This window comes from Nylanderia fulva, unplaced genomic scaffold, assembly GCF_048542155.1.
Source record: "Nylanderia fulva isolate GAGA-0341 unplaced genomic scaffold, ASM4854215v1 Scaffold346, whole genome shotgun sequence".
In the NCBI taxonomy this organism is placed as follows: Eukaryota; Metazoa; Arthropoda; class Insecta; order Hymenoptera; family Formicidae; genus Nylanderia; species Nylanderia fulva.
In genome coordinates this window covers 94,032-108,680 of record NW_028190418.1, presented here as the reverse complement: position 1 = coordinate 108,680, position 14,649 = coordinate 94,032, and the positions used below count along the sequence as shown (strand labels likewise).

Here is a 14,649-nt window from a genome sequence, read left to right as displayed (position 1 = left end):
CATTTATATAAATATTTATATACAACGTATTCTAATTATGTTATTCAATATTTTCCAATATTTCTCTCTAATAATTTATTTATAATAATTAAACACAATTTGAATGTAATACGTGATTGCCATTTTCCAAATTATGTAAGCGATTATCTAATCGTGTACATAAAATTTTTCAAATATTTCAAATATATATCAATTGAGATATTTAATTTGAAATATTTATTTTATTATTATTTTGTACATATGCACAAAACATAACTTCGGAATATTTCAAATACATATTAATTGAAATATTTAATTTCAAATATTTATTTTACTATTATTTTGTAAATATACTTAAAACGTTACTTTCGGAATATTGCATATACACACCAATTGAGATATTTCATTTGAAATATTTATTTTCATATTATTTTGTAAATATACCTAAAACGATAACTTTGGAATGTTTTAAATATATATCAATTGAGATATTTCATTTGAAATATTTTTAATATATACTATGATGAAATATTTCAATTGTAACATTTATGATTTATATCAAAAACAAATACGAAAATGTATCATTTGAAATCTAAATGAAACAATTTGAAACATTGCATGTATATTTCATGTTTAGTGGGTTAACGTTAACAGGAATTTTCAAGATCTCTGCAAGGTCGAATGAATATCAGCATCATCTGCCTTTCTTCACATCCTATGGTGTTTGTTTGAAACATTTTTTCGTCTTGCATATTTAACAAGTTTATTTAAATGTCGTAGGAAGTTTTATTATCAATAAATCATCAATGCCTCTTAAAAATTCTTGTTTAATCTGTAAGTAAATCCTGTATTTATAAATCTTGTTTGTACAGAAATACCTATTTCATAAGTATATTTTGTACTTATTAAATATCTCGAAAGTATATAGGAAAATTTCAGACAAAAGTTGTTTAGTTTAAAGGGAAAACAAAGATAGGCATTTAACTTCGATTGGTATTCATCATTTTGTGCATAAAAATCTTGAGGTAAGATTATTGAATCAAATATTGTGAAGAATCGATATATTAAAAAAAAAATAAAATGTTTCTATTTATAAAAAAAATTAGATTTACTTCAAATTTTCGATTATGATTTTTAATTTTAAGAAATTTTAGGTCTACTGCATTGATGATTTATTTACAATAATAATAAATAAATACTATTTTGACGTGTCAATGTGATTACGTGAATTACAAGTACTATACAAAAGAAACTTTTTTATTTTACAGATCCGGAAAAATAAAAAAAAATTAATCGGCTGCTCTGTATAAAATAGGCGCTGTATAAAAGCTGCCATAAGCGCTGAATTAGAACATCGGCTGCTAATAGCGCTGAATTTTGGCTTGCCCTAGACGCCTGCATCCAATTACAAAAATTAATTTTGTTCGGCCTATTACGTATCCAAACTAAAATTATTCGCTATTATAGCGTTTTCGTCTGTAATAGCGCAGATTTTTGGCTTGCCCGTGGCGCCTATACAATTAGAAAAAGTATTTTTGTTTTGGGTCTATTACACATCCAAATTAAGGGGTTATAACACCTTTGAGGGTCAAAAAAATTCAAAATTTTTTTTTTTTTTGCTTAAATGATACTTTGGAATGTATAGAATATAATTTTATTCATCTAGAGTCGGTCTGGAACTTTTTCATGTACGAAATAGCCATGTTTGTACGCGGCGCCATAGCGCGCGGAGAGAACCTGGGAGCGCTCTCTGAGTTCTGCCTTTCTACTTCAACTATCGAGTAGTTGAGAATTTAGTATAATATTGTAGATGTCTCTTGTGACCATTTCAACAGAAAACAGTATATTCCTATCATATAATACTTTATTTTATGCCAGAATCGTGTGTTTACTGCGAACAGTTTCCGTTACACCACCGACTTCGGCTTTTCAAATTGTTGTAATAATGGAGAAACAAATACTACATATAGATCAGAAAGGGAGTAGAGCAAGTACTTCACGTGCACGTAAAAGTTTAATAAGTAGAAGGAAGCCTTTAAATAGGTATTCTTTAGAAGGCGAAAGTGAAAGTGTGAGCACGTCGGCGAAAAAACTTAAAACGAGAACGAGTGCGGACGATTACGAGATACACGTGGACAATACTTTTGGGTATCGTTTCATTAATTTTGTTTCCGTTTTTACAACCATTTCGCAATTAATTGTTTGCAAAACGTGTGGCTCGAACATCAAATTTGAAGAATCCAGATGTCGCGGTCTTGGTTTCAAAATCGGTATTATTTGTGAAAAATGCGTGCCAAAATATATTGACTCTAGCCCTCTTATAAACAATCACGCTTACGAAATAAATCGCCGAATGGTATTTACAATGAGATTACTTGGTATAGGAATCAATGGAATTAAAAAATTTTGTGCATTTATGTGTTTGCCGGTACCAGTGTATCAATCTTTTTATGACAAAATAATTTCAAACATTCGTGTTGCCACTAATACTGTATGTGAAATTTCAATGAAACGAGCAGCTGCAAAAGAAAAGGAGATGTCATTGGAAAGAAGACAGATAGATGGGATAACAGTTTCTGGTGACGGGACCTGGAGAAAGAGGGGTCGTATCACTAATAGGGTGGTGCACGGGAAAAGTCGTCGACATTGCAGTGAAATCTAAATTCTGTAAGGCCTGCAGTTTGTGGAACGGAAAGCAAGAAACAAGCGAATATGAAGAATGGGCTGCAAATCACGAAGCAAACAAAAAAAACAAAAAAAAAAAAAAAAAAAAATCACGGAACCAATAAATAAGATGCGAATATCTCAAAAATTCACGAAAAGATCCCGAAAAGTTCATAAAAATGACAATGTTTCCGTCGCTTAATGCTAGTCGTTCTTCGCGAATAAATTATTAATAATAAACGAACTTAATTGCTGACTACTAATTAACTGATTCTACATTTCATTAAAGACGATGATGATGGTTAGAACGATAGTTTACAGAATTTTATATGTCTATGACTTACCGAAGTTAGTTGCTGAGATGTTAGTCTTCTCACGACCACAAAACTGATTAGACCGCAGGCTGCGCGACAGGGGTGCGTAATTGTGCGGCTTGTATTTAGAATAAATGCCATGCGTTTCACACGTGTTGTTCTTGGCCGCGTGTTCATATCATCGATGTTTTCGACAATTTTCGGTGCGACGAAATAATCGCTGCTTTAATCAGGTAATGATTTTATATTGTACGTATCAAAATATTTATTATAAATAAATTTGTGAATATGTTGATGAAGTTAATGTGTAAAGTTATAAGATAATTAATTCTTTATATATTTGGATTATAATTAAATATTAATTTTATAATACAATAGTACAGACACACACACACACTCACGCGCCGCGCTTATGTCCGTGTGTTGATACGTATATACGTAATGTTGATAAACAAACGCGTTTAAGCCCGCTTATATTACAGAGCCTTGTTAAAAAACTCTTAGTTTATACACGCGGGCTTAAACGCGTTTGTTTATCAACATTATTACATATAGCAGAGAAAAGTATAGAATCGAAAGGATCTGAATAGCTCAGTTGGAAGAGCAGTCGCCGGCAAGCAAAAGGTTTTGGGTTCCCGATTCAGCGACTTTCGGATCTATATTTTTCTCTTGCATTTACTTATTTCCGTAGGGGAGTGAAAGGGTTATTGAAATTAAATCTCAAATATGAGATTATTTCATATTTTAAATCTTGGCCGTGACCAAGTAAATTTGGTGCCTTGTGCACAGATACTTAATCCTAACGAAAAATTTAGTTATCGTTAGGATAACGCACTGTCATCCGCGAGTTGGCTCTTACTGCCTGTCTTATACCTTTAAATTTATATTTATATACAGAGCCTTGTTAAAAAACTCTTAAATAATATATATTTAATTGCATTTAAAATTATGTTATATTCTTTATTATCATAATATAAATATAAGATATATAAATTTATAAAGAAAAATGCAATTTTATATTTTGTTTCTTAGTATTTATTAAAATGTTTTATAACATAAATATTACACAAACAATTTTCACGTATTTGTAATGTTTTTCTACATATTTTAAATTTTTTGTGAATTTAGCCACAATTACATCGCCCAAGTTTTATTAATTTTATGAGGGAAATTGCAGAATCACAAACAGATCTATGTTGCGGAAATGATCACGCAGTTCGCGCGCTGTTTGTGTTTTTGCGAGATGGTCGAAACTCTGCAAATCTGGCGAGAGCCAAACAGCGGCGGAAAATAAATATGCGAATCGTAACAAAACGCGCCTCTTGTCTTCGACCAAGGGCATCGTTGCCGCCTAGCAACATTGCCGAGCGAAATCGAGAGAGACCATTATTTTCCCCGAGAGAACTGACGTGTTTTTTTTCTTTTTTTTTACTGTTTTTTTTTTTCTCCCAAGGTCCGCCGAAACCTAAAAACACACCAGGCTCTTGAAGTCTCTGGCTCAGTGCCTCTAAGTACGCCGCAGCTTCGAGTCGTGCCGAAAAATATAGCTTCGAGTTCGCGCCAAAATTGCACTTAGTGTTCGCGCCAATATCGCACCGCTGCAACGTGCAGTTAATAAGAATCTTTACTGCATCAATTACTTTCTATTTTTTTTTGTGTCTAATTACTTTACATATATATATATATTCTTTTTGTGCTTTGTTTTATTTCATTAAACACTTCTTTGTGAACAGTATATTTTGAACATTTCTTTATTCTTTATAATATTTTTGTGTTCGTTCTTCCTCACTCTAAACATTTTGGTCCTTCGAGCCGGATGGTGCACATCCGAGCCAGTGGTGAGTGAACACGAGTGTCGCGGTGACGGTAATCCTGGTGCGGAGTGCGTGACGTTCACTTAACTCGCGCAATGAGCCTCGACGCCGAAAGTGTCTTTGACGCTCAGTCCGAGCTGTACGGTCGCATAGCCCGCGCCGAAGAAAACCTGAAAAAGTTAGGAGCGTCAAAAATCTCAATCGGCAGTGTGGAGTCGCGACTCCAGACTCTGGAGGCAAACTGGAATAAGTTCCAGCTCAATCACGAAGAGCTGCGCTCCAAACATAAGAAAGTGCTCGCTGACCACGACTACTTCAAGTCGAGCTGGATTGTCACGGTCGAAGACAGGGTGATGGACCAGCGCTCAACTCTGCTGGATCTGCTGCATTCCCTCCGCTCCAAGCCGGAAAGTGGAGCGGAGCGAAAGATGATAGCAGCCTCGGAGCCCTCGTCGCAGCGGAAGCTGCCCAACATCGAGCTTCCACATTTCTCCGGTCGCATTGAGGATTGGCCAGCGTTCAGGGACCTGTTCCTGTCGATGCTGGATCGCCATCCTTCGCTGGCAGATGTGGAGAAATTGCACTACCTGAAAACAAGAGTGCAAGGTGAAGCCGAAGATCGAATTCGCAATTTGCCGACAACGGAAGGCAATTTCCGACGAGCATGGGCAATCCTCGAGGATCGGTTCGAAAACAAGCGAGTCCTTGTGCGCTCGTGCCTCTCGTCGTTCTCCGCAACGCCTAAAATGAAGAATGAGTCCGTCGCCGACTTGAAGAAGCTGGTCAACTGCATACTGCAGACGGCTGGCACGTTGGAAAGCATCGGTCGCAAGGCAGCATGCGACAACGACCACTTCGTCCACACAGTGATCGAGATGCTAGATCCTCGATCCAGACGCGAGTGGGAGGACACAATCTGCGATTCACGAGATCCGCCTTCGTATGATGAGCTGAGAGCGTTCCTCGAGAGCCGCCTGCGAGCTTTAGAAGCGTTGCATCCTGCGAAGCAGGAGTCCGCATCCGTTTCTGCCTCCAAGTCGGCGAGCGCGTCTTCAAGGTCGGCGCGCGCCAACCTGGCGCAGAAGCAGCAGAAAGGAGGTCGGTGCCCACTATGTCAAAAGGATCACTTCATCCTCCTGTGCAGTGAGTTCCGCAAGAAGCTGCCGGCGCAGAGGAAGGAGTGCGTGGAGAAAAACAGCCTCTGCCTGAACTGCCTTGGCAAGCATCCTGTAGCCGAGTGCCGATCTGCGAAGAACTGCATGGCCTGCAGCGCGAGGCATCACTCCACGCTTCACGAAACCTGTTCAACAACGTCGGCAGCCAGTGGAGCTATCGCGACATCGCTACACGTGAGTTACCACCACGAAGAAGATAGTGCCGCTGGCCTCCTGGCCACCGCACGCATACACGTCAAGGACAGACATGGCGAGCTACATGCAGTCCGTGCGCTCATCGACCCGGGATCTGAGGTGTCGCTCGTCCACGAGGCGCTGGTGCAGCGACTGCATCTCCCTCGTCGCGCCACTTCTATGTCCATCTCCGGTGTCATCGGGCGGCGAAGCGGCAGGCTGCGGGGCACTCCCCTTGAGCTGAAGTCGCGCAACTCCGACTTTGCAATGCGAATTTCCGCATTGATCCTCCCCCGCATTACTGCGAGCAACACCTGCGTGCCGGCCACGACTCAGAGTTGGCCCCACGTCCAGGACCTGTGTCTCGCCGACCCAGACTATGGAGCGAGCGACCCAGTGGAGCTGCTGCTGGGGGTGAAGGAGTATTCCGCAATAATGGAAGGAGAAGTACGCAAAGGTAGACCCGGCGCTCCAATGGCTCAGCGCACGGCATTCGGGTAGATTCTCCTGGGCGAAGTCGACGGCGCAGCAAGGTCCGGGGAGGCATCATCCCATCACTGCAAGTAGACGAGAACCTCGTGGGACTGGTGCGTCAATTCTGGAGCCAGGAAGAACCACCGACCAGTTCCACGCCGCTCACGGAGGACGAGCAACGCTGCGAGACATTCTATGTCTCATCGCTCAGCCGCACGCCTGAGGGACGGTACGTCGTGCGCCTCCCGACTACCACGACGCTGCCAGACTTCGGCGAGACGCAGCGCACGGCCGCATGGCTGGTTCGCTGCATGGAACACCGGTTTGCGAAAGACCCGGACTTGCAGCGGCTCTACTGCACCTTCATGCGAGAGTATGAGACGCTCGGCCACATGCTAGCAGTCTCCCCGCCGTCGGAGGTCGAGCGCGCGCGCACATGCTATCTCCCGCATCACGGCGTACTCAAGGAAGCTGCACCAGAGAAAAGAATCAGAGTAGTGTTCAACGGGTCATCGCGCCTCACTTCCGGTGACTCGCTTAATGCTCACCTCTTCGCGGGTCCCAATCTGCTTCCAGCGCTGAGTGATGTGCTCCTGAGATGGAGGAGGCATCAATTCGTTCTGGCCGCTGACATCGAGAAGATGTACCGCCAGATCTTGGTGCATCCCGACGATCGAGATCTGCAGAGGATAATATGGCGGCCGACGGCTGACGCTGAGCTGCAGGAATATCAACTGCAGACGGTCACCTACGGCCTGACCTGCGCGCCATTCCTCGCGATACGCACAATCCGGCAGCTGGCGACGGATAAAGGAGAGCGATTTCCTCGCGCTGCGGCAGCGCTGCGGCAGGACGCATACGTGGACGACATCCTGACGGGAACCGACACCCTGGACGAGGCGCAGGGTCTCCGAGATGAGCTGATCGGCCTCTGCACGGCGGGCGGATTTCCTCTTAGCAAATGGTCAGCCAATGCAAACGCCATACTCAAGGACATCCCCGAGGAAAGACGTCAAGTGCGAGATCTGCGTGAGTGGGAGAGCGACAAGGGACACTCCGCGCTCGGCCTCCGCTGGCATCCTCGCCAGGATTGTTTTGCCTTCAGGGTACAGCAACTGAGCAGCCAGCGAGTGACGAAGCGAGTGGTACTTTCGCAAGTGGCTCGCTTATTCGATCCCATGGGCTGGCTGTCGCCGGTGATCATCAAGGCGAAAATTCTCATTCAGACGATGTGGCTGCAGCATCTGGACTGGGATCAGCCTGTCCTCCCGACGGAAGAGCGGACTTGGAGAACTTTTCGCGACGAGCTCCCCGCTCTGGAGAGCGTCCACGTGCCTCGCTGGACACAGTGCAACGGATCAAACAGTGACCTGGAGGTGCACGGCTTCGCAGACGCCTCCGAGCGAGCATACGCTGCAGTGGTGTACCTCCGCACCAGAGGAGAGGGGGGCGAGCGCCGTGTTTTCTTGTTGCAGGCGAAAACCAAGGTGGCCCCTGTGCAGTTGGTCTCGCTGCCAAGGCTCGAGTTGTGCGCGGCGGCGCTTCTTGCCAAGCTGACAGCGCACGTCGTCAAGGTCATGGACGTCGCGTCCGCTCCTCTTCACCTCTGGTCGGACTCTACAGTGACGTTGGCGTGGATTCAGAGTCACCCGTCGCGCTGGAAAACTTATGTGGCCAACAGGGTCGCCGACATCCAGCAAAGGCTCCCCAACGCCCAATGGCATCATGTGTCCGGAGCAGAGAATCCAGCAGACTGCGCGTCACGAGGCTTGTCTCCCAGCGACCTGCCGGATCACGGGCTGTGGTGGAGCGGGCCACCCTGGCTGTCTGGAGACGCCACGCTTCCTGCGAGCGCGCCGATGCCGATGGGTGACCCGCAGGAGGAGAGGCGTCAGGTGCATCTTGCAGCGGTCCAATCAGCCGAGGAATGTCCGATGCTGCGACGATTCTCAGTGCTGCAGCGGCTGCTGAGGGTAACTGCGTGGTGCTGCCGTTGGCTCGGCGAGCGGCGCGTTCCATACACCCCGATGTCCGCGCTGTCGCCTCAGGAACTCGAGGCGGCCCGGCTTCGCTGGATCCGTCATGTGCAGTCCTGGGAATTCGCGGAAGAGCGGCGAGCGCTGTCAAGGGGCGTGGCAGTCCCGCGAAGAAGCGTCCTCGCTAGGCTGGATCCATTTGTGGACAGGAGTGGCGTCATCAGAGTCGGTGGTCGGCTCAAACACGCTGTTTTGAACCCGGATGAAAGGCACCCGATCATCCTCCCCAGGAGGTCGCACTTCGCCGTCCTGGTGATTCGGGAGTGCCACCGCCGAGCCATGCACGGCGGAGTGCAGCTGACTCTGGGGATGATCAGACAAGGATACTGGATTCCGGGTGGACGCCTGGAGGTTCGACGCCACATTCATCGCTGCGTCACTTGCTTGCGATGGCGGGCGGCGTCCCCGAATCCTATGATGGGACAACTACCACCGCCGCGGGTAACAGCATCGCGTCCCTTCAGCCAAACGGGAGTCGACTATGCGGGCCCGGTCCAGGTCCGGACAGCAGCTGGTCGAGGACACAAGGCGCACAAGGCCTTTTTGGCCATCTTTGTGTGCTTTGCAACAAGGGCTGTGCACATCGAGCTGGTGTCCAGTTATGCCACGGATGCCTTCCTAGCGGCTTTCCGGCGCTTTGTCTCACGCCGCGGAATGTGTCGCACGCTGTACAGCGATCGAGGGACCAATTTTGTCGGTGCTGATGCCCAGCTTCGAGCGATGTTCCAGGAGGCTGTGCGCGAAAGCCCGCGCATCGCCGACATCCTTGCCTCCGAAGGGGTGGAGTGGCGGTTCAACCCTCCTGCTGCACCCCACTTTGGCGGCCTGTGGGAAGCAGCCGTAAAGTCAATCAAACACCACCTCAGGAGAGTTATCGGAGAATCAACACTCACCTTCGAGGAGCTAAGCACTGTTCTTGCACAGATTGAGGCATGCCTCAACTCGCGTCCTTTGCAGGCCATATCGGATGACCCGGAGGACGTTTCGGCCTTGACGCCAGGCCATTTCTTGATTGGAGCCGCTTTGACATCGCTGCCTGAGCCGTCGCTGACATCGGAGCCTCTCAACAGGCTCACGCGGTGGCAGCTGCTACAACGAATGAGGGATGACTTCTGGTCACGGTGGTCCAAGGAGTACCTGCAGTCACTCACCTCGCGTGTGAAATGGTGGAGGAGAAACATCAACCCGACCGTTGGCGACCTGTGTCTTATCCGCGGAGAGAACTTTCCGCCGAGCAGGTGGCCGTTGGCTCGAATCACCGAGGTTCATCCTGGTGCTGATGGACAGGTGCGCGTGGTCAGCTTGCGGACAGCCACGACGACGTTGGCCAGACCGGTGGTCAAGGTCATCCTCCTGCCGAGGGCGGACACGGAACCTAAGGACCAACCAGCTGATGAATAGCCGAGACGACCGGGCCGCAACAATACTTACCTCGACATTCAATACCAACATGAGCAGGCGATGCCAGTCAAGTTGCCCTTTGACTTCACGTTGCTCTGCAAGCGCTTACCTGCGGCCCGCGAGCCTTACCGCGCAGTGCTTGCAAGGGGCCTAATATGTCCTGATAGCTATTACATTCACTTTGCAACCATATTTTCTAATTGTATTCCGATTAACTTCTTCACAATTATTTTTACTAATCAGTGTAATTTCTGTAACATGTAATGTTACGAAAATTGTATGTTACTTTGCACTTATTATTATATTAATTTTATAAATATAACTTTTTTATCATTTTTATTATTATTAGCACAAAATACATATTTATAAATATATAATTTTAATATTGAATGATATAATATAAAAAACACTGATGTATACCTTAATTATATACTAAATAATGCAGAACATTACACAAAACATTTTAAAACTATTATAATTATATATAATGAATATTTCAGATTTTTATACGATAATGAATAAAATAGACAAAAATATAAAATAATATCAATTGTGTGTATGTGTGTGTAAAATGAAGACGAGTAATAAGTCATAATGAGTCAATGATCGATATTTATCAATTTGTTGCATATTGAATATCATCCAACTATGATCATCCTCTTGAAAAAATAATAGTTTTGATTTTCTGCTTGAATTTGCGCATACCATGGAATATAAAAAAATCGTAAAAATCGGGATATGTTTCTGTAATATAAGTAATAGGTAAGCAATCAATCTCTAATTCATTAATATTTTCTATGGACCATCGGAAAAATGTTTCGTACACCGGATGACTATAATCTCGTATTATTTTTATGAGAGGACAATGCTTTTCCAAATCCCAATTATGCAAGTAACGTAGATTGTTTAGAGTGAGGAAGAACGAACACAAAAATATTATAAAGAATAAAGAAATGTTCAAAATATACTGTTCACAAAGAAGTGTTTAATGAAATAAAACAAAGCACAAAAAAGAATATATATATATATATGTAAAGTAATTAGACACAAAAAAAAATAGAAAGTAATTGATGCAGTAAAGATTCTTATTAACTGCACGTTGCAGCGGTGCGATATTGGCGCGAACACTAAGTGCAATTTTGGCGCGAACTCGAAGCTATATTTTTCGGCACGACTCGAAGCTGCGGCGTACTTAGAGGCACTGAGCCAGAGACTTCAAGAGCCTGGTGTGTTTTTAGGTTTCGGCGGACCTTGGGAGAAAAAAAAAACAGTAAAAAAAAAGAAAAAAAACACGTCAGTTCTCTCGGGGGAAAATAATGGTCTCTCTCGATTTCGCTCGGCAATGTTGCTAGGCGGCAACGATGCCCTTGGTCGAAGACAAGAGGCGCGTTTTGTTACGATTCGCATATTTATTTTCCGCCGCTGTTTGGCTCTCGCCAGATTTGCAGAGTTTCGACCATCTCGCAAAAACACAAACAGCGCGCGAACTGCGTGATCATTTCCGCAACATAGATCTGTTTGTGATTCTGCAATTTCCCTCATAAAATTAATAAAACTTGGGCGATGTAATTGGCTAAATTCACAAAAAATTTAAAATATGTAGAAAAACATTACAAATACGTGAAAATTGTTTGTGTAATATTTATGTTATAAAACATTTTAATAAATACTAAGAAACAAAATATAAAATTGCATTTTTCTTTATAAATTTATATATCTTATATTTATATTATGATAATAAAGAATATAACATAATTTTAAATGCAATTAAATAATATATTATTTAAGAGTTTTTTAACAAGGCTCTGTAATATAAATATAAATTTAAAGGTATAAGACAGGCAGTAAGAGCCAACTCGCGGATGACAGTGCGTTATCCTAACGATAACTAAATTTTTCGTTAGGATTAAGTATCTGTGCACAAGGCACCAAATTTTACTTGGTCACGGCCAAGATTTAAAATATGAAATAATCTCATATTTGAGATTTAATTTCAATAACCCTTTCACTCCCCTACGGAAATAAGTAAATGCAAGAGAAAAATATAGATCCGAAAGTCGCTGAATCGGGAATCGAACCCAAAACCTTTTGCTTGCCGGGCGACTGCTCTTCCAACTGAGCTATTCAGATCCTTTCGATTCTATACTTTTCTCTGCTATATGTAATAATGTTGATAAACAAACGCGTTTAAGCCCGCGTGTATAAACTAAGAGTTTTTTAACAAGGCTCTGTAATATAAGCGGGCTTAAACGCGTTTGTTTATCAACATTACGTATATACGTATCAACACACGGACATAAGCGCGCGCGTGAGTGTGTGTGTGTGTCTGTACTATTGTATTATAAAATTAATATTTAATTATAATCCAAATATATAAAGAATTAATTATCTTATAACTTTACACATTAACTTCATCAACATATTCACAAATTTATTTATAATAAATATTTTGATACGTACAATATAAAATCATTACCTGATTAAAGCAGCGATTATTTCGTCGCACCGAAAATTGTCGAAAACATCGATGATATGAACACGCGGCCAAGAACAACACGTGTGAAACGCATGGCATCGAGCATATCATTCTAAATACAAGCCGCACAATTACGCACCCCTGTCGCGCAGCCTGCGGTCTAATCAGTTTGTGGTCGTGAGAAGACTAACATCTCAGCAACTAACTTCGGTAAGTCATATACATATAAAATTCTGTAAACTATCGTTCTAACATCATCATCGTCTTTAATGAAATGTAGAATCAGTTAATTAGTAGTCAGCAATTAAGTTCGTTTATTATTAATAATTTATTTCGCAAGAACGACTAGCATTAAGCGACGGAACATTGTCATTTTTATGAACTTTTCGGGATCTTTTCGTGAATTTTTGAGATATTCGCATCTTATTTATTGGTTCCGTGATTATAATTATGATTTTACATATAGTTTTACAATAGATATATTTCGGACGTACTTTAATGTTACTCTTGTCGTTCGCGCATAAAAACTTGTTTACGCGCATCGACTCGTTACATCAGGTGTTCTAAATATCCAGATCTTATTTTGTCTATTATACGGTTGAGCGCAAGGGGACGCGATTCGAACAAGTGTTAAAATCCGTACGTGTGTAATTAATTAAGGAGATCTTTAGAATTTCCGGCTCAATCAAATCACAAGCATCTAACAGTCACATGGAACTTTTAACGCCCAACCAAGTAAATTTCAACACCCCATATCCTTGCGCCCGGCCGCGATCACGTGCGCTCATACAATTCCACATATTTTATATATATATATATATATATATATATATATATAATATTTTCTTCTTTTTAATCTGTTAAATATATTTCATTTTATTATAATTCTAGATGTACTCAAACACCGAAATGGCAGAAGGTGTAAGTATTTTATTTTTCATTATAAAATACTATTATTTTTTATTATAAAAAACTATTATAAAACTAATATTCTTTATACATTTCAGATATCGATGAATGAAGCCGACCACGTCGCCGCCGAGCCCGTCGCCGCCGGCCCCGTTGCCGCCGACTATCGTAGAGATTAGTTATATTTTAATTTAATTAAATTTAATCAATATACCCAGCAGAGATGCTCATTAATTAATTACTTTTTAAATAAATTATGACATTTAATTACAACAGATGTAATCAAATGTAATTAAAATTTTTTTAATTGACGATTAATTTTAGAAAGATTAATTAGATTTTGTTACAATGACGATTGATATAAGCTAGATTAATCGAAGATCGTTTAATTAACAATTAATATGATCGAAGTCAATTAAAGATTATTTAATTGACAATTGATATAAACGAAATTAATCGATCGATTAAAAGTTAGTACAAGCTAATTTAATTAAAAGTTTTTTAATTAACGATTAATATGAGTTAATTTTAATTAGAAGTACTTTAATTGACGATTGAAAAAAACAGATTCAATCGAAGATAATTCAATTGACAATTGATTTGAGCAGAAACAATTAAAAAATATTTAATTGACGATTAAATATAGCAAATTTAATGCGAATCTCTTCCATTAATGATTGACTTAAGAAAATCGATATAATTTCTCTATTTCCATTAATTAACAATGTGTAACGATTAATACAATTTAAATTTTAATCGAAGATGTTTGATTGATGATATTAATATGACTGAATTTAAATATTATATATCTTTTCCTTGGTTCTAGCAAAGTTATTGTACGTAATAGTTACAATATAAATAATAGATAATTTACGTTTTTTAAACTATATTTTTATTCAGAACATTTTCAATTCATTATACATTTTATTATATTTAATTTAATTATATTTAATGTTAATATATATTTCTCGAATTTTTTTTATTTGTTCTAAAATAATAAATGTATAATATGTTATAATAAAATGTGTTGTACATATATACAATATATATTATAATTCAAAATTATTAATCAAATGTAAATATTGCAGGAAGTTTGGTAATATAACGAAGTGTAACCATACAGTTTCCTTCTGGAGAACATTTCTGCATTCAACTAGGTAACCATTTCACAATGTTGTTACATATTACATTCAAATTGTGTTCATTTATTATAAATAAATTATTAGAGAGAAA

At 41.2% G+C, this 14,649-nt stretch overlaps 2 protein-coding genes across 2 annotated transcripts; both read left to right on the top strand.

Annotated features, from left to right (window-relative positions):
* Positions 1-4,866: 4,866 nt before the first annotated feature.
* LOC146722232 (uncharacterized) lies at positions 4,867-6,621 on the top strand. The gene has a single exon (XM_085485161.1). It carries the CDS (start codon positions 4,867-4,869, stop codon positions 6,619-6,621), a length of 1,755 nt encoding a protein of 584 aa, XP_085341287.1.
* Positions 6,622-6,905: 284 nt separating this feature from the next.
* LOC114928788 (uncharacterized) lies at positions 6,906-10,031 on the top strand. The gene is given in 3 exon segments (XM_085485160.1): positions 6,906-7,122; positions 7,236-7,278; positions 7,280-10,031. Coding segments are annotated over 3 exon segments (3,012 nt in total).
* The last annotated feature ends 4,618 nt before the right edge of the window (positions 10,032-14,649 follow it).

Bases quoted from the DNA above. Each gene is read 5' to 3' on its own strand.
- LOC146722232 (XM_085485161.1), top strand. From the start codon at position 4,867: ATGAGCCTCGACGCCGAAAGTGTCTTTGACGCTCAGTCCGAGCTGTAC.